The sequence below is a fragment of the Rhinolophus sinicus genome, chromosome 14 (assembly GCF_057876585.1).
Source record: "Rhinolophus sinicus isolate RSI-liver-muscle chromosome 14, RSI-T2T, whole genome shotgun sequence".
NCBI lineage: Eukaryota > Metazoa > Chordata > Mammalia > Chiroptera > Rhinolophidae > Rhinolophus > Rhinolophus sinicus.
Genome location: NC_142514.1, coordinates 172,647,461 through 172,668,437, shown reverse-complemented (window position 1 = coordinate 172,668,437; position 20,977 = coordinate 172,647,461). Strand labels below are relative to the sequence as shown.

Genomic DNA, 20,977 nt, shown 5'->3' with positions numbered 1-20,977 from the left:
AGGTGGGACAGGAATCTGCCAACTCTGCAGCGTATTTGTGTGGAGGCTTTCAAGTCTTGGCCAGCTTGAAACACCACTGAGAGAGAGAATATGCTTCCCCACATTCCAGACAGGAACCCCTCCTGTTCAATGCCAGCAAGATTGTAGGTACTGCCAGAGATAAAATCTTCCAGGAACCACAGTGGAAACTATGTAAGGTACAATTAAACAGTGTACTTGGATGTGAAATTGTGGAGAGCAGACACAAATCCAGGACAGGGCGAGATCACTAGAGGTGATAGTCATCAATGAAATTTTTATGGCGAACTGGGAGTTATGGCAAGATTTTAAAGTATGTAGCATTCAGATGGCTCAAAGATACTCTGATAGGGACACTGCCCTTAAAAAGAGTAGGCAACATTTCCCCATTCTTATTTCTAAACAATAGCAAATAACATTAACATTTGAGTGTCTTGCATGCCAAGTGCTATTCCAATAACTTACATGCAGACGCGGTTCTAATTTTCAGAGCAGCCTTATGATATAGGTAGTATAAATATTAGTCCAATTTACAAAGGAGAAAACTGAACCATAATACTACATGACACCACCATCCCACTACAAATACAGGGCAGAATGAAAGCCAAATTAGGAAAAACAGGACTGTTCCTGAAATGATATATGGAGCCACCTCCTGAAACCTCAAAGCTAATTTCTATGACTTCAAAAGTGAAGGGTTTGAGGGGTGGCCCAGTGGCTCACGTGGTTAGAGCTCCATGCTCCTAACTCCGAAGGCTGCCAGTTCGATTCCCACATGGGCCAGTGGGCTCTCAAACCACAAGGTTGCCAGTTCAATTCCTCGAGTCCCACAAGGGATGGTGGGCTCTGCCCCCTGCAACTAAGATTGAACACGGCACCTTGAGCTGAGCTGCCGCTGAGCTCCCGGATGGCTGTTGTTTGGAGCGCATTCTCTCAACCACAAGGTTGCCAGTTGGACTCCCGCAAGGGATGGTGGGCTCTGCCCCCTGCAACTAAGATTGAACATGGCACCTTGAGTTGAGCTGCCTCCAGGATGGCTCAGTTGGTTGGAGCGTGGGCTCTCAACCACAAGGTGGCCGGTTCAACTCCCGCAAGGGATGGTGGGCTGTGCCCCCTGCAACTAGAAAACGGCAACTGGACCTGGAGCTGAGCTGCGCCCTCCACAACTAAGACTGAAAGGACAACAACTTGACTTGGGGGAGAAAAAAAAAAAGGCCTGGAAGTACACACTGTCCCCCCCCCCCCCAATAAAGTCCTGTTCCCCTTCCCCAATAAAATCTTTAAAAAAAAAAAAAAGTGAAGGGTTTGAATATGAGAATTCTCTGTATGTTCTGCTCAATTTTTCTGTAAACCTAAAACGACTCTTAATTATACAATGGAATTTTTTTAAAAGTCAATTTAAATTATCCAAAGTGAAGCACACAGAGAAAAAAAGACGGAAAACTCAATGGCGGCTTCTAGCAGTATGGCTGAATAATACAACTAAATTCTGGCTAAATGAGAACAAACACACTGACTGACCATCAAGTCCCTATGAATGCCAGTTAGAAGTTGTGTGTATGCCTCCTCTGTTCTCTGCAGAAAGTTAAAATTTTCCCTTTGTCCTATAGTATATCTATTATCTTACATCATACCAAGTCCCTACCTAGAAGAAATGTAAAACAAGTTATTACCAAAGTCCTGCAAAATGAATTTGTAACCACTCTATACAATTTAGTACAAGGCTGGAGTCATAAAAAGTGACATCTCCAAAGACAAGGTATGAGAAACTGAAATCAGAGCTAGAAGCAGTAAGCAGTAAGAAAATAAGAAATTTTTGCACCTTGTTGGAGGGTGGTCAAAAATTTGGTGTTGCCCCTTTGGCGAAACACCAAAACCAGCACTTGGAGCAAGAGAGTAAGTAACTCTTGGAATCAGTATGAGGTGAGAGAACTAAGCCTGAGACCCCTGCACTGAGTCAGGTACCTCCAGTGGAGCGAGAATGGTGCAGGTTGGTAGAGTTCCCAAGCTGCTGGCAGAAGCAAAAAATTATTTTTGAAGAACATCCCAACTTAGTCCTCACACTTCTTCTCCAGATTAAAACCAACCAAACAGGACTTCAAACTAAAAATACCAAACACAGAAGAAAACAAACCACTGTGAATGACGGTCAGGAGAAATACAAACAATAGAGTTACACTCTAAGAATTTCAGATAATGAAAATCATCAGATATGGAATATAAAATACCAATGTATAAAATACTTTCATAAAATTTTAAAACTGAATGTAAAAAAAATGAGCCAGCACTAAGAAACTATCAGGAATGACCAGGCATATTTAAACAAGAAGCAACTAAAACTTTTAAAAATGAAAAACATAACTGAAAAGCAAGGAATACCTTTAACAGGTATATGAAGAATGACAGAACTGGATGGAACGTAGATGCAAACAAATTATGTGGCATGCAACTCAGGAAGACAAGGTGGAAAAGACGAAGGTTATGAGTCAGAATGAAGATGACATAACTAGAGACTCAGACGGAGACAGAATTTTTCAGATGTGACAAAAGACTTGAATTCTTAGAAGCAGGAAGCATAACAAAAACCTATAAGGATACATTTTTAAAATTCCACATGGAGATACATTGTCATAATACTAAGCAACACCAAATCAAAAGGTATCTTTAAAAAATCACCAGACATATCCTACATCACCTATAAAAAATGCCATAGACACTGACTTCTGAACACCAATAATGGAAGCCAGAGTCAGGGAGATGATCAGGTACTTCATTCATGTTAAGATACCATTCACAAGTCACATCATTACCTATAAAAGATAGCGCCAACAAAGAAAAAACTGGTGCTAATTAAACCAGGACATGCATCAGAAAGAAGGTCTGAGATGCAAGGGAGGTGTGCAAAGAAAAGTAACCTTGTCGTAATTTATTTTATACCAGTACGTTTGTATAAAATAATGATAACATCTAATTTATGGGGCTAGAAAAAACAAAATACTAGTCCACACAAACAAGTAAGTCAGGAAAGGGTTCATCAGAATTGTATGCTAAAGACCGTGTATTATTGAAGGGGTTATGATTCCAGATAACTTTAGATTGACTATGCACTGAAAAAGTTCAGGAGAAAACACAAGAAAAATATAGAGTGCAAAACTTTCAAATTATTATAGGGGGAGAAATGGAATGAAAAAACAAACCAGTCAAGAAGGGAGGAAAAAGCATAAAAGACAGTAACCAATAGCACTAAATAATATGATAGAAGTTTTCATGTTTTAGGAATCATAATAAATGCAACTGGAATCATTTTGCCTATAAAAGGCAGATTGCAAAATTTTTAAAAATCGAGGTTTATTTGGCTTACAAGAGACAAAGCTAAAATAGAAACACATAGAAAGATAGAAGAGAAAGTTTTGAAAAATACATACTGCCAGATACTATCAAAATAAAACAGGTAGCTCTATTGATATCACAGAAAACAGATTTTAACATAAAAAGCACTAGCAATAAATATGTCACTACATGGTTAAAAAAAAGTTAAACTCATCAGGAATACATAAGAATTCTAAAGTTTATTCATTTCACAAGATAGCCTCAAAACATAAAGCAAAAATTGATAATGGGAAATTGACAAATTCATGCTTACAGTTAGAGAATTCAAAACACTTGTCTCAATTACTAATAGGTCAGGCAAACAAATCTGTCAAGATGTGGGAAGATTTGAACACTACAAGATTGATGAAGTGGACATACATAGAAAATAGAAGTAAACATTGTTCTAAGAAAATATGGTATATATAAAAATTTGGTCATACCAAGATACACAGGTAGTCTCATAAAATTTCTAAAAATAGGTAATAAAAGTTTACATTTGTATTAGTTCCCTATGGCTGCTATAATATCACCAGAAACTCAGTGGCGTAAAGCAGGGCTATTCTCTCAGTTCTGGAGGCCAAAGGTCCAAAATCAGTTTCTAGGCTAAAATCAGTGTTGGCAGGGCCTGCATTCTCTAAAACCTCTAGGGGAGAATCCGTCCCTTACCTCTTCCAGCTTCTGGTGGTTGATGGCATTCCTTGGCTTGTGGCTGCATCATTCCAGTATCTGCCTCTCTGGTCACACTGTGTCCTCTTCTGTGTGTAATCTTTCTCTGCTTCTCTCTTATTAAGGATACTTGTGATTGCAGTTAGGGCCCATCTGGATAATCTCAAAATCTCTATATTAATCATATCTGCAAAGACCCTTTCTAAAGTAACATTTACAAGCATATTGTTTTCTTTGTGCCAAGCTGGCTTCTGAGCACTTCAAAAACACTAATTTTGGCTGAAACCACCTCTGAGATAGGTGCTATTAGTATTCCCATTTTTCAGGTGGCAGAAATTGAGGCAGAGAAAGATTATAACTTGCCTAAGCTATTAACACACATGTTCTCTGACCACAGTGCAATTATTTAAAAATCAATAGTGGGGGTTTGTAAAAACTTTACTTTGAAATAATTTAAGATTTACGGGAAATTTGCAAAAACAGGACAAAGAATTTCCATATACCCTTCACCTAGATTCTCCAAATGTTAATGTTTTACCATAGTTGCTTTATCATTTTCTGCATACATAATTTTTTTCTAACCTTTGGAGATTAAGTTGCATATAGAATGTGTCATTGTCCCTAAATACTCTAGTATGCCTTTCCTAAAAAACAAAGACTTTTTCTTAGGTAACCACAGCACAATGATCAAACTCAGGAAATTAACATTGATACAGTGCTATTATCTGACCTACAGACCTTATTCAATTTCACTAATTGTCTCAAAAATGTCCTTTATACAAAAAAAAAAAAAAAAAAAAAAAGTTTTTTCCTCAACCAGGATCCAAGCCAAGATCAGGCGCTACGTTTACCTGTCAATTTCTTGTCTTCTTTAATTTGAAATGTTTGACAAATAATAGGCTTGTTATTTTGTAGAACATCCCTCAATTTAGGTTCTTCTTCTATTTCTCCTTAGTTAGGTCCAGCTTATACATTTGTGGCAGGAGTACAATGTAAGTGATGTTATATCTTCAGTCCATCATATCAGAATGCGCATAATATAAAATTGTCTTATTAATGGTGACACTAATACAAGTTATTTTTAAAGAAATACGTTTATAAAAACTTAAATCTGTGCTTTTAAAAACACATTTTTAAATAATTCTAGGTCAAAGAAATAATGTAAATTTTTAAATATTAGCACTGAAGTGTGTGTATGTACATGTTTGTGGACCCCCCACACACACACACATTTAGGGGTGTAGCAAAAGATAATCAAATAAATTTAGAGCCTTAGATGTCAATGTAAAAATAAAAAAAACACTGAACATGAATAAAGTACATGTCCTATTTATGAAAAAAGAAAAAGAACAGAATAAACCCCCAGGAAGCAGGAGCACATAAAAAGGAAAGGGCAGAGAAGATCAGCAAAGCCAAAAGTTGGTACTTTAAAAAGATTAATAACATAGATGAACTTCTGACAGAATGGTCAAGGAAAAGGAAGACACAAAAAATATCAGAAATGTAAATATAAGTACATATCCAGCAGAAGCTTAAAAAATATCAAAGTCCTTGAGTTACTTTATGCTAATAAATTTGAAAAAAAAATGAGTAAATGCTTAAAAAATTTTTTTCTTTAAAACTGACTTAAGGAAAAATAGAAACCCTGAGTGGTCTTATTACCATTAAAGCAATCAGTGTAAAATCTTCCCACAAATAAATCCTAGGGCCAGATGGTTCTTACCAACTTTCAAAGAAAAGATTGTTCCAATCTTTTACAGATTCTTTCAGAGAATAGTAAAATAGGCAACACTCCCCAGCTCATTTAATAGTTATAAACTTGATATGAAAACCAGGTAAGTATGAGAAAGACTGCAAGCCAATTTCCTTAATACAGATGTAAAAATTCCTAATAACTGAATTCAGCAGTGTATATAGTGAAATGTGACCAAGAATGTAAAGGTAATTTAATACTAGAAAGTCACAGCCAAACTAAAGCAAGTTCTCTGAAATCTTCAGGGAACAGATCACCTAGTGTCTACTTCAATATGTACGGTATGTACTCTTAGCTCCTCTTGGAACATACCAGGTACGCTCTCTCCTTGGGCTCTTTGCACAGGCAGATCTTCCTGACATGCCCTTCCCTCAGGTAACTGAAAGGTTTGCTCAAACCTGTCTGGTTAAAGGCCTGCGCACATGAAGGCCTGCTCTGAGTATGTTATTCAAACTCACAAGCCCCCACCCCGACCCCGACACACATCCATTCCCCATCCTCCTTACCCTGCTTCATTTTTTCCTGTATCACATGGCACTTACACTACATTATTGTTCTGTTTGCTTATTATCTGTCTCCCTCCTTTGCTCCCCCCCATCCCAGCTCAAATGTAAGAAGTATTGGGGCAAGAATTTTTGTCTGCTGTGTTCACTGCAGTTTCTCCAGCACCCAGAAGAGTAAATGGCAAATGGGTGGCACTTGATTAATACACACAATGGCATGTCCAGAAACTTTGGTGACAAGACAAGCTTGCCTTGTATGCTTTTAGGATTACCTTGTGTAGTACCCAGTTTGCTTAGTTTTCTATGATACACATACAAGGAAAGTGGACAAAGTTGTAACATGGTGTTCATTCCACTAAAATTTTTCACCTAATGGTTCACACTAGACACAATGTTCCATTTCTAGATGTCTTCATATAAATCTCAATAAAAAAGAATTACCTTTCCACAAGGGAATTTAAATTCTGTCCATATTTATATATTTTGCATCATGAGATGAGTGTCACAAACATGCAAATCTAAAATATTAGAATGTCACAAAGTAGTGAGTATTGAATTTTTAAAATTAACTTAGTTTCCAACATATTAAATAAAAAAGCTTTGATGCATTTAAAATTGGTAAACTACAGAGCAAAGTAGCAGAATGCAGGACCACCTAAATCTCATGTAATTTTTTATGCCAGTAGACCTAAGAAATTATAGTACTACTTAAGCTCATTTCATTCTAAGGTATTATTATCACAGTAAATTTTTTCTTCCATACTAAATCAGCACCATTTGTTTTGGTATCAGCATTGACGTTCACTCCATATCAAGTTCAGTTCTACTGCATTTCAATGCAATAAATATCAAATGAGAAATCAAAATTCATCTTTTCAGGGCAGGACCACATTTGAGGAAATGGAGACCAGTAATATCACCTTTAGCATTTATGAGGTGTGATAAAAAACTATGGTGAATATTTAAATTTAAAAAAATTATTACAGTAAAAGACATTGCAATTAATCTCTCTCAAAACACTACCCTTCGCTTCAAACACACTTATCCCATTGTTCTTGCCACTTTCTGAAGCAGTTCTGGAAGTCCTCTTTTGTGTTTTTAGTTGTGCCTCAATGTCCTGAATCGATTCAAAACGTTTTCCTTTCATGGTCATTTTGACTTTGGGGAAGAGCGAGAAGTCACATGGTGCCACATCCAGTGAATAAGGTGGATGAGGACACACCGTAATGTTTTTATTTGACAGAAATTGCCGTACCAGAAGCGATGTGTGACATGGAGCCTTTCCATTGTGATCACAAAATATGGCAAAAGCAGCTGCCGAGTGCCATCCAACGGAAAGGCAGGGATCTTCAATACAGGAAGCAATGTGTCGAACCTTGGTAACAGTGTGACATGTTTCAACTCGTTCAGTGCCGTCAGTCAGGTGTAAACTACAGTTGAGAGAAGGTATGTTTTCAGTGCCGTACATCCTCCTCCATCACAACAACACTCCATGTCACATTGCTTCTGGTATGGCAATTTCTGTCAAATAAAAGCATTACAGTGTGTCCTCATCCATCTTATTCACCGGATCTGGCACCGTGACTTCTGGCTCTTTCCCAAAGTCAAAATGACCATGATAAGTAAACATTTTGAATCAATTCAGGACATTGAGGCAGCCACGACAGCGCAACTGAAGACACTAACGAAAGAGGACTTCCAAAACTGCTTCAGAAAGTGGCAAGAACGATGGGATAAGTGTGTTCGAAGCAAAGGGAAGTATTTTGAGGGGATTAATGCCAATGTGTCTTTTACTGTAATACATTTTTTTGTATTTAAACATGCACTGTATTGTTTGATCACACCTTGTATTTATTTATTCCCCGTGCATGTGGGACTGACACAAGGACATATCAGAATGGCACAGATCATTGTGTGTGCGGGACAGTTCCTCTCATGTCCCCCCCACGCTATTTCACTGAAAGAGCAATGAAATTAAAATCTGCTTTCTATGTTGTGAGGTGAGCTGATTCTACATAAATAATCAATAATACTATTTCCTGCTCTACTCTTTGGGTTCAAGCTTTAGCATATATCCGACTATAAAATCAAGTCAATATAAAGTTAAGTCTAAAAATTATGTTTCACTCTTTCGAAGGGTTTGAGAACACCAGTTTCTTTTAGTACACTCTTTCTTTCATGTGCCTGGAAACATAGATTTTTCATTTCATCATCTTCAACCTTGAGTGTCAAATACAAGAGGCTATTTGCTAATCTGAAGCAGTCAAATCCATAGCTCAGAAGTTTTGAGATTGCTAAGGGATTTCCTAAACAGAACACAATTATTTTCTAACTGGATAAAAAGAATTTTGTAACTTGTAAAACCAATCCCTCCTGGCCTCTACCAACTCTCCATGAATAGCCAGCACCACAACAACCAACCAACCAACCAACCAACCAACCACTACGTGAAATCAAATGAAGTATTGCCCCGGTCACTATGGTTTCACCATGTCTACAACAAAATGAGAGAGAAAAAGGCAATGTGTTTTTCATAAAGTTAAATTTATTCAATTTAAATGACTATTCCTTATTTTTAAATTATGTTCTTCCTACTTTCTGTATGCTAAAAGGTCTTATGTTTTATATAATGATGGTAATTTGGTTTTTCTGTTTTTGTTTTATGTCATTAGCTGACAAAATTAAAAGCTAGGAACACATAAACGACCCAATTTAATTCCCGCCCCCCCACCCCGAATTTACTGGTGCTGAAAACTCAGAGCCTTGGAACCACCGCCTGGGTAAAGACCTACTTTCTCGGTTGCATGTTTCCCAATATTGAATTATTGCTTGGCCACTTCCCCAAACATGTAGCAGGATAAAAGTAAGTCTTAATTTCCATTAAGCCAGTGTAAAAGGGGGTCTTAATTTCCAGCACCAAAGAAATATATTTTCAATCAACACCATGGTTGTATCATCTTTCATTACAAGTAATTATGTCAGTATCTATAGGGTACCAATTAAAAAACATAATGCCACTTCTCCGATATCATTACTGTTCTACGAGTAGCCTGTTGTCATAGATGTAAGTGGTATTAATGCAGTGCGGAAACCAGGTGCTGAGGTCCAAGCAAACTACTTTCCTGGGTCAGGGCTCAGCAACACCATCGGTGGCTGCCAGTCTAATGTACTGTTTTTTTGTCCTGTTTGCTTTGTAAATCATACCATATAGCATTCAGTATTTACATATTTAACTGAGAAGAAAATGTATTAGAGAAAACCATATTTTCATGGGCTTCGTGTGTCAAAAAATTCCCTATTTCATGAATTATTTTTGTGTCATTAGCTACCTTTGAGAAAGAACAGTTCCGTATAAATGTATAAATTGGGCCATGCTTTTAGAGAACCTTACAAAGAGCTATGTACATTGCAGTATGTCCTCCCATAAGTGAATCAATTGATCTCCACCCCTGAAAGTGTTAAAAACAAGAAAGAGTAGCTGGCCACATGACTTTTTAAAGAATGTTCCAGAAGAAATACAAGAATCATCATCATTGGCACTTGGGGCCAGATGAAAATGTGGAGCATACGTCTGACTCTATCATTCTATGATTTGTAATCATCCTGCTCCTGCCTATTAAGCTGTCCTTGCTAATATTAATTTTATATCCAATTGATATGAGCATTTATGTTAAACTTCAAAATAACTCCTGGTAGCATCCAGAATATATGTCAGAACTCCTGAAAGAAACTTCTGCTTTCTTCCCAATTCTGACCACATTTAGCCTTATTAGTAACGATTAAAATGACACTGCAGCTCTTGGAGCTGCTGGCGACTGGCAGTGAACGTGCCCAGGCTGGAGCATCCAGCCACGTCACTCCATGCGCTTATCAATGCTTAGTTCTTCTTGGCCTTCCTCAGATAGCGAGCCCGCGTAGACTTGACAGAACGCATGATGACATTAAGATATAACCAGGAAGGCAAGGCTGAGATTATTGTACCCTAGGAAAAGAAATGGAGAGATATGTAATTATAGCCTACAATTTGAGCTAAATTAAAGCACATGGTCATGTTTTACTATAACATTGTTTTATTTATAGGTAGATTTTTAAAGTGCTTGAGTGTTTAAAATAAAATGGATGACTCATTAGTAAGTCTAGACAATATATACATGTTGTTATATCAGATGTATTTTGTGACTCAATGGGAAAGAAAACCCCAAACCCACGTACTGACTGGGACTTAAAAATCTACCTACCATAAGGGAATGGACCGGGTATCCATTGGTTCGGGATTTCCAACCCACTGTTTTCATCGCAGACTTCACAAACGTCTCTGGAGAAGGTGTATGCAAAGTTGGCTTTCGGATTTTCGTCATTTTCGTAGCTACAAAGTATGGCAGGACACTCTAGAAGGGCAATCCCCACCCCCCAAAAAAAAGCCATTGATTAACAAGGCCATAAACTTGGAATTCACAGTGACGTTTGATTGCTCTGAGTGGCAGAAACGTCTATTTCATCCACTCAGTGGATGAAATATAAAGTTTGTGTCTTTAGAGAGAGAGAGAAACAAGAAAAGCAGCTATCTAAAGCCAGCGTGACAGAACACACGACATAAAACAAACTGTAATAAATCAATCTCTCAATAAAACAGAATTTGAGACTAGAGAAAGTGTTAAAAACAAGCAGAAAATACTTTCTGAACCTTTAAAAAGAAGGCATTACATAAACCTAGAAAGCACAGTTTCAGGACACGCTGCTCTTTCTACTCTGACTGAACAGAACCACCAAGTAGGAGGTTTCTGACATCTCATCCTCCTAAAGACAGAATACTAATTTTCTCCCTCATTTACGGTTAATTAAGCTTGTTCTATCAGCTTTGGTCCCTATACAATAAACATTTCACTTTCTCAGCCTTGGGCTACCACTTTTCTTCCTTAGTTTCTTACCAATCTGCTTTTGAGTTTCTTTTCTTTTTAATATATTGGGGTAACATTGATTAATAATATTATATAAATTTCAGGTGTACAACTGCTTCTGAGTTTTATAAATTTTGCTATTGATAAGAGAGGACCACCTCCCTTTACTTCTTTTTTCTTTGTTGGGGAGAGAGTATAACAATATGGAAACAGCTTAAGTAACTAAAAGACACTTGACAGGAGTGGTGTGGGATGACAAATCTGAACATTCCCTGTTAGAGGAACTTAACTAGTGTTAGGTTCTTGATTGCTTAGGCTTCTGACATTTTGCATATGCTTAACTCTTTAATAAGGAAACCCTACTAAAACGAGTCCTGAATCATGATATAAGAGGTTCTTTCTATAGTTTGAAATAACTTGGGTATGGATGTTCACCCAAAAGCGACTGTATTCTGTTTCATCTCACGTGTGGCAAGAAAGGGTATGAATTACAACGAAACTTCTATTAAAGAGTATCTGTTCCAACACATGGTGGTGAAAGTCAAAAACATCATCACCAGAGGTAGAAGTAAAATTGAGATGTATTTCGCACTATGGATTTCTTTCCTGCTGAGAGAGCTAGAAGGAGTCTTCCCATGTCTCTTAAGATTTATGTTTCTTTGTTTTATGTTTTGTGTATTTCTCACTCCCAAGAATGGGTCAAGAAATACAACTGACCCTCCTTAACAGGTGAGCTAGAACTTCAGCCTGCCTGTTAGGAACCAAGAACCTAAGGGCCTAACTACTGTCAATCACCATCTTTCTCTCCCTTAGTCCCTGCAACCACAAACCCACACCAAGTAAATTAACATTCCCAATGTACCTCAACACCTGAGCCAACTGTGATTATGTGACTTTTGGTTTTGGAGAATCTGTTTATTGCAATTATCACTATACCCTTATCCCTCACTTAATGAGCAAAAACCTTTGTCAAAAAGGTCTTTAACTTTAAAATCATGTTGCCGCAAGGATACAATGTATGAGAGCACAAACCAAAGAGAGATCTCCGACTAAACACACAGTATAGAGTGCAGAGAGTTCAAAGACGCTCTCACAATGGGTAAGGGAAGAAAAGTTTGTTCACCAAGCTGAGGAGCAAACAAAACAAAAGAGAGTATCTGCATGTACTGTCTCAAATAAGGAAGGGACGTAAGCAAAACCATGTCATATCTCTACGCCTCAGATTTCCTGGTTACAAAAAAAGGGAAGATTAAAAACCTGTTCCCATATATGGATCACAAACCTGCTAAGGGTACTGCAAAGTTTGGCGCTTCTCTCGAGACAAAGACGGGCCGATACCTCCCAATTACATAATGATATTCCAACTCTTCCTCCCCCACACATATGGCATACACTGGACTATTTTGATTCTGTAGAGGAATTAAGTCGCACTGCCTGGCTGAACCACTTGAGGGTGCCATAAGTTAACGCATCATTCAGCCAAACCATCCAGACAGTGGTCCAGAGAGCCTCCTGGCTCTGAAGGTGGAGACAAGACACATATCCAGGAATTCCAAGTCAGGTTTTCCCAACTAAGAAATGTAAATTCTGTTCTGAAAAGGGTATCTATTCTCCACAATGGATTAACGTCAAGGTGATTAGCGGTCCCTAGGAGAGGATGGAAAGGATTCAGAGATGAAGTCACTTTGGAGCTGAGTCTTAAATGAAGTGGAGGAGTTTGCCAGGTAAACAAGTGAGGAAAGGACATTTTGGATACTGGGAACAGCAGGAGCAAAGAAAGGGAGACACGAGAGAGTGTGATGTTCTCAGGGAACTGTACGCAGTTCAGGATGGTTCGAACATCAGGTATGTGTGAAGCAGTGGCAGGAGGGAGGCTAGGCAGTACCGAAAACCAAATCACATCACCGGACAGCATCCACTGCTTCAACGTAAGCTCTATGGAGACATGCTCTTATTTGCTGCTACATTGCCAATGCTTGTAACAGTCCCTATTGATGACAGCCATTCTGACAGGTGTGAGGTGACACCTCACTGTGGTTTTTATTTGCATTTCTCTGATGCTAGTGCTGCTGAGCATTTTTTCATGTGTCTATTGTCCTCTTTGAAGAAATGTCTATTCAGGTCCTCTGCTCATTTTTTAATTGGATTGTTTGGGGTTTTTTTGGAGGGAGGGTGTTGAGTTCTTTATACAAAATAGTCGTAGGAATGTAAAGTACAGCATAGGCAATATAGTCAATAATACTGTAGCAGCTAAGTATAGTGCCAGATGGGTACTGGAATGATGGGGGGGAGAGGGCGTCAGTTTGTAAATTATGTGGATATTTTACCCCTGTGCTGTATACTTGAAATTAATACAAAATAAAGTTGGATGTCAGCTATAATTGGAAAATACAATTTTAAAAAATTTAAAAAGAAATAACAGAAAGGTACCTAGCACATAATAGGAGCACAAAGAAGAACTACTGAATACATCAGCAATGCAACACTTTGGTATGGACCACGATGAAAACCAGCACCGGGGTCCCGTTCCACTGCTGTGGTCTAGAAAATTAATGATACCAGGAAGTGGACAATGTAATATACAAGTTTCAACCAAAATTTTAAATACTCTAAAGTGTAAGCAAGATCATGTGTAAACAAAGGCCAACTTACAGGTCTAGCTACTTGCCCAGAATTTCAAAAGGAGTATTTCAAGTTACATAAAAGTCAAGAAATACCTTACACGTCAAAATGTCACCCAGGTACATCCTTACGCAATTAAACAAAAACCCAATAAGCAATAATTAATCCATCGTCCTGCTTACGCAGGGAAACATTACAGTGACTAGGTCAGGAATGTACCTATACTTTTATAGGAAGTATTTTGGGCTGAACAAATTTTCAAAGTTGCTTAAAGCCCAACAATTTGCCATTATAAATACTGCCACCTTGAAACAACCTGGACCTTGACAGCTACAGATGTGGGCAAGTGTCTTGGTCTTCATATTAGAATCCCAAACTGAAAATAATTAACGAAGTCACAAGGCAAAGCTGATGTTTTGTCCTTGCTCAGCTTATTTAAAAAAAAAAAAAAAAAAAAAAAAAAAATCCCTGGAGACAACTTGGTGTCTTTTCTCTCACCCACTGGAGTAGCGCTGAGGTGTGTGGCCTTCACAGAACAATTCGGAAGGACCCTGATTCAGAACGGAAAGGTTACTACGACTTAAATCCCATGGAGTGGTGGAAAGATGGATGCCCAACGGTGCATGGTGGGTATTTAAGGATCAAACACTGGATCCTGTAACTTCACACGGTAGAGCATCTTTCCTGTAGTCACCTGTGGACTACATATGCCTTCTCGAATTTAAAAACTGACCAGGACAGTTCACACCCATGCTTTGGAAAACACGGATCCAGAGGCTATAATCTATTTGCACAATGTGGTATTCTAGACATGGTGTCAAATCTGCCTTTTATGAGCATTCAATTCACCAGTGTAGCTGGCGCAGATTCTTAAAGCAGAGGCTGCAGCTTCTATGAGGCACCTGAGGGAACCTTTTCTTCTTTAAGTCTGTATTCGTTTTCCATTTCAGGATCTGTTCAATTAACAAGAGCAGGGCGGAGTCCTGTACTCTTCACAATGATCAATGTCATAAAAGACAAAGGCTGTGGATGTAGTCCAGATTAAAGAAAACGAAGAGACATAGGACAACCATCTAAAACCTGGTCCTAGGATGAAAAAAATGCTCTACAGAATCCTATGGGGATTACAAGTTGGAATACAAATGGAAAATTAGAAAAAAAATAGTGTATCAATGTTAACTCTAAAGTTGGTAACTGTATTGTGGTTGTAGAAGATTCTCCTTATTCTTTGGAAATACACACTAAAGTATTTAGAGGTAAAGAACCATGAGATATGCGACTTACTTTCCAATGATAAAACAAATGGAGTAAAACATTAACAATCAGCGATTCCGCGTAATGGGTATTCATGCAGGCGCTCTTTGTACTATTCTCATCCTTACTACTTCGCTGTAGATTTGCAGTTATTTCCAAATAGAAACTTTCTAAAGCAACAGGAAGGCTTGTGAAAGCTTTCCAGAGTAAGAATTCAAGAAGTATAATTTTAGGGTGCCATCTTAGTGTTCGCCAGTTCTTGCGTGCTCAGCATTAATGGTTAGTCGGTACAGGACACGGAGGGGTCTAATACTGAGACCCATCAACTAGCCGGTCAGATGACTTACGACTTTGCCCTTTGAAAGAGTGAAGCGTAATTGTGCCTGTTGTTTAATTATAGGGTAATAATGAGAACAGATAGTCCACCCCGACAGAGCACACTCCTGATAAGGTTTACAAGAATGTACTTCTTATCCTCTATTCAAAAATCAATAGAGCCTATCAGGCCCAAATTCACTTCCAGGGAATTTATATCACGTGTTGTCGCTACTCTTCATTTGCATTTCCAGGACATGCTTACATAATGGCAAATCTGAATTCATGAAGGAAATTTTAAATGCTCTTACAAAATTATAGGAAACAAGTTGAGGGAAAGGTGGGAAGAGAAAAAGCAAAGGAAAAACATAGTAATAAGGGATTGAACACAGAACCACCTAGAATTTGAAAAACATGCTCTCTTCCTCTCTCCAAAGAGCAACCCGATGTACATTCACATGGAGGTAGGCTGAAAAAGATAACTTTCCTTCCTAAGACTAGAAGAAACTGAAACTTGGCAACATAGCGTTAGCCTGGCAGCCCTCTAGATGTAGAGGTTGAAAACTCAAGACCAGAGGCATATGGGAGCAACACAAGAAGCTTAAAAGGCCTTCAAAACAGATGCCTGCAAAGCATGGCCATGTATAATTGGAGTCCTCCGTGACATCAAGCAAAAGGCAGGTCTCCAGTGTGCCGTGAATTAACAACACAGAGACTAGATAAAGAGCCCAGCTATCAAGACTACAATGAACAGGGTGGGGGGGAGGGCCAGAAAGCATCAGGCAGGCGTACTTAATAAATACAAAAGCAGAAGGGAGGGCATAACCAAATGTGCCAAGTGGTGAGATAAGGTTTCCCAGAGCAGGTGAACTGTGGCCTGAGTCCCGAAAGATGGAGGGGATCACAGGCTCAGATGTGAATGGACCAGGAGGATAGGTGGAGTGTAGATTTAGAGAAGAGTTCGGGAAAGGGCATGCCAGCAGAGGAGTCAGCCCCTGGCACTGCAGAGGGTAGGGCAAGTCCTAGACACCACCTCATCCACTCTGGCTGGAGCACAGGGTGGGATAATGGAGGGGCAAGACAGGCGATGGCCCTATGGTGTCTGAATTCAATCCTCCACATGATGGGTAGCCACTGGAGCACGACGAAGGAAAGCAACATTACCTGACTTGGATGGCAACGAGATAACCCAGGAAACAGCACGTGGGATGGAGTAGAAGGGTAAAGGAGCTGGTAAAGATTCCTAGTCCAAAAATTGTGCAGACATAAAACATCACCAAAGAACCAATCATGTTTAACCCTAAGCTTCATTTAGACTGGATTTTTTTTTTGTCCGTCTGGTCAGAACTGACACGAGACTTCAGCATTCTGATGTGTTCACACAGAAATGACAACTGTACTTTCCTTCACCAACATAGGAATTTTTATTTTTTCACCAAATTCATTCTCAATTTAAACCCTGAAAGAATTCATGTGAAGGAAGACAATGATCGATGAAATTACATAATGCATACTTCATTATTAGGGAAAATGAAAATAATCAAAATACAGTATTTTGGAAAACAAGTGCTAATGTGTTTTTGTAGTAGCTTCCAATCACAACAGATTCACAGGCAGTAAATCAGGAGAAAAGACCTTTGAGAGAAATAAGTTGTGGGAATGAGAAAGGAATCAGTCTTGTATAGTCATAGAATTTTAGAAATCACTCATCTGTGCTCACAAAGCCTAATACTCCCTTTTGTCACTGAAACAGTTGCAGCTTCTGGTCACACGGCCAGTGGACTAAAGGATTCCTGCCTAGTCTCAGTAGGTGTTTAAAATTTTTTAAATTAATAGCATGATTACAATGGTTCATCAGAATGAAACAATGGCACGATATTAAGCAGCATTGATGTCTTACCCCCCATGAATGCTTTACTGTTCCTTGTTAGCAAAGCACAACACATTCTACAGCTCTGAGATACTAGAATGAAATGACTGGTGTCAAGGAAGGGAGAAAGGGCGAGTGTGGTAGTTTAGTATAAAAGTCATGGTTCTCGAAAACCCCATCCTCCCCAATGCAGCTTCTGTGTACAGGCAGTTGCAAGTCAGAATAACACCAAAGGGCTCTGACATCTGAGGGTCCCTTGGGCAAGACCTCAGGTGCGGGGATTAAAGGAAACAGGCTCTAAGTTGACCCTGGAAGATGACAAAACATTGGCCGCACCGTTCCTCTAACTACTAGCCCCTCTTGCTGTGGGTGATGGAGCGCCAGTATCGACTCAAAGAATGAAAAGGTTTAGAAGCTACATCTAGATAACACTTAGGCCCCTCTTGACTGTCTAAAGATACAAGGGAAGAAAGGAGCTAAGCAGTCAGGCACCTTCTGGTTCCATCACCACTTGAGCACAGGTGGGTCCAACTCATCGCTGTCCCCAGGGCCTGGAGTGTGTGGGTAAGAGCAAAGGCTTTGCTGCCAGACAGACTCGGGCCTGAGTCCTGGTTCAAGGTGGGCAAGTGACTTATCCTCTCTAAGCCTCAATTTCCATAAATGTAAAGATGATGATGATGATGATGATCACACCACATTCTGAGATGCAAGGAAATAAACGGATACACATGAAGTGCGTAGCCCCGTGCCTGGAAAGTGTCCCTCAAATATTAGCTATTACTATGATGATTGATCATCTGGGGCTTTGGGGTACAAAAAGCGTAACAGTAATGAAAGCCGACAGGAAGGAAAGCTGTAGTGAACACTGGGTGTGTGAAGAGGTGGGGGCAGGTGGTGGGTAGGAGCAGAAAGGAGGTAAGAAATGCAACTTCTCCCAAGACATTGTTCAAAATGTGCCTGAGCACGGAAAGACTGTGACCCATTATTTCTTTGTGTTGAACAATAGCTGATTTGAGATAGAGACCCATAAAAACTCCTACATTTGCTCCCTCTTCTGTTTTGTATTGTATTTTCACAGCATTGTATCTGGTAGCTACATAATAAAAATCAAAGGTCTCTATAAAAATTAAGTCAAAATGGAACAAAGGCCTCAATGTAAAAGCTAAAACTATAAAACTCTTGAAAGAAAACATTGGTGGAAAGCTTCATGACATTATACAGTGGTATTTCTCAGATAGGACACGAAAAGCACAAGCAACTAAAGAAAAAAAAATAAACTGGCCTACATCAAAATTAAAAACTTTTGTGCATCCAAGGGCACTACCCATAGAGTGAAAAGGCAACTCACAGAGTGGGAGGAACTATTTGCAAAACATATTAGCTAATAAAGGGTTAATATCCAGACTATATAGAGAACTCCTACAATTCAACAATAAAAAGCAAACCACCTAATTTCAAAATGGGCAAAGGACTTGATGGCCAATAAGCACTTGAAAAGGTGCTCAGCATCATTCATCATTAGAGAAATATAAGTCAAAATCACAATGAGATCCCACTTCATACCTATTAGGATGGTTATTATTTAAAACAACAACAACAACAAAAAACAACAGAAAATAACAAGTATTGCTGAGGATGTGGACAAACTGAAATCCTTGTGCACTGCTGGTGGGAATGTAAAATAGGGCAGCAGCTATGGAAAACAGTAAAGAAACCCACCCCCCTTCAAAAAAATTCCTGTATGCTCCAGCGATTCCACTTCTGCGTACACAGACAAAAGAACTGAAAGCAGAGTTTCAAAGATAGGTGTACACCCATGTTCGGAGCAGAATTATTTACAGTAACCAAGAGGTGGAAGCAACACACGTGTCCATCAACACAGGAATGGATAAACACAACGTGGTCTCTACATACAAAAGGGAATACTATTCAGCCTTAAAAAGGAAGGAAATTCTGATACGTGCTACAACATGGACGAATCTTGAAGACATCATGCTGAGTGAAATGATCCAGTCACAAAAAGACAAATACGGTATGATTCCATTCACATGAAGTACCTAGAGTAGTCAAATTCACAGACATGACACGGGGCTGGGGGGAGGGGAAATGGGGAGTTACTGTTTACTAGATACAGAGTTCCAGTTGTGGAAGAGAAAAACATTCTGGAGATGGATGGTGATGATGGTTGCACAACAGTGTATATGTACTCAATGCCACTGAACTGAACACTTACAAATGTCTGCATGGTGTTTTCTGCTATGTATATTTTACCACAATTTTCAAAGAATTAAAAATCACTACCATATCTAGATCATCCCGGTGTATGCCGTCATCCTTGCCGTAGTAAAGACAGTTATGTTCAGCCCTCTACCCTCTCTTGCGGCTATTACACAGTGGCTTTGGAACAGTCACGGCACAACTTACACACCTGGCAGCTGAGAGAGACTGATAGTCTAATTCTCTCAAAATAAAACTGTAAGAACTTACAGTAATTATGCTTCAACAGTTTACACTACATTCAGTTCTACTGTGGGGATCCCTACTGAAAAATTCTAGGGAATAATTTCTTAAAATCTAGACTTAAAGCGCACAGAGAAAAAAGACACCATGTCTTTGAAAGTGTGCTAACGTCACATTCACTTCCTTAGAAACGGGATTTTCTTTTGTTGCCAAGATGGCAACAGTTGCTGTGGAAACCACACAAAAACAGGAATACTTAACTAAAACAAACTCTACTCACCTGCACAAAGATGCCCTTGCTCCTATATTCCTCATGGAGGCACAGAGAGAAGAAATCCACAAAAGCCTGGGAGGGGGTGGGAGTGAGAAGAAACCACAGATGCATTACATCAATCTGCCTGATTTGTAGCCATGGAAACAAAAATAATAAACTAACCATTTAATGCTATAGTTAGTTTCTAATCATTTTTTTAATTTCAAATGCAGAAGAGACCTTCACAAAAAAAACCTCAAGTTGGTTTTATCTGCCACTAAATTAAGTATTCTCTTACCAAATATAACATCCAGATCAAATTTTGATTTAACTGGGAAAGGTTCTCCTTTTCTCTTTTCGGAAAATTACTCTCCAAGAAGAAATATTTTATTGTACAATGAAGGATGCATTCCTCCTCCCCACGTACCATTCAAACAGGAACACAATATAAATTCTGTTCAACTCTGTTCTATGGGGATTTTGCTGTCAATAAAGAGACGAAAAGAGCAAGTACCCTCCTGGTCCTATGGGAACCAAGAAGTGCCGAGATGAACCTGACAGCCCATCTTCCAACAGCACAACTTTAAATCTACTTGTAAAACATAATGTACATTTTTTAAATGTGGACTCAACCTCAGTCTTGAAATGCCAAGTATCAATAATGGCCCCATAATTAGTCTTGTGTCTGCTGAGCAGAATAGGCAAGCAGTTGGAGTTCACCGACCACTTCAAGCAAACGTGGTATTCATTTTAAACATGCCCACCGTATGTTTCAGAGATACAGAAAGCAAGCAGATTGCAGGGCTGGGGGGTGTTGCCAAGCTTTCTCAAAAGACAGTAGTCCCAGTTCATGTGTTTCCAGTGGACTAAAAGCCAAATGAAAAAGAAGGCAGGCGTTTTGCTCTTTTCCTTCCCTGATATATTACACATTCTTACTAGGGATTGACGTTTGCTCATTTTTCCCCCCAAAAGTTTATTTAATTTCAGCATCTC

General features: G+C 38.9%; 1 protein-coding gene across 1 annotated transcript in view; it reads right to left on the bottom strand.

Annotated features, from left to right (window-relative positions):
• Positions 1-8,837: 8,837 nt before the first annotated feature.
• Positions 8,838-20,977, bottom strand: part of HSD17B12 (hydroxysteroid 17-beta dehydrogenase 12) — a 137,290-nt gene continuing 125,150 nt past the window's right edge. Inside the window, exons 9-11 of the mRNA XM_019746448.3 lie at positions 20,012-20,077; positions 10,551-10,700; positions 8,838-10,294 (exon numbers count right to left, since the gene is read on the bottom strand). Coding sequence (XP_019602007.1) covers positions 10,190-10,294; positions 10,551-10,700; positions 20,012-20,077 — 321 coding nt within the window. The 3' untranslated portion in view covers positions 8,838-10,189. The remainder of the gene's footprint in view (positions 10,295-10,550; positions 10,701-20,011; positions 20,078-20,977) is intronic.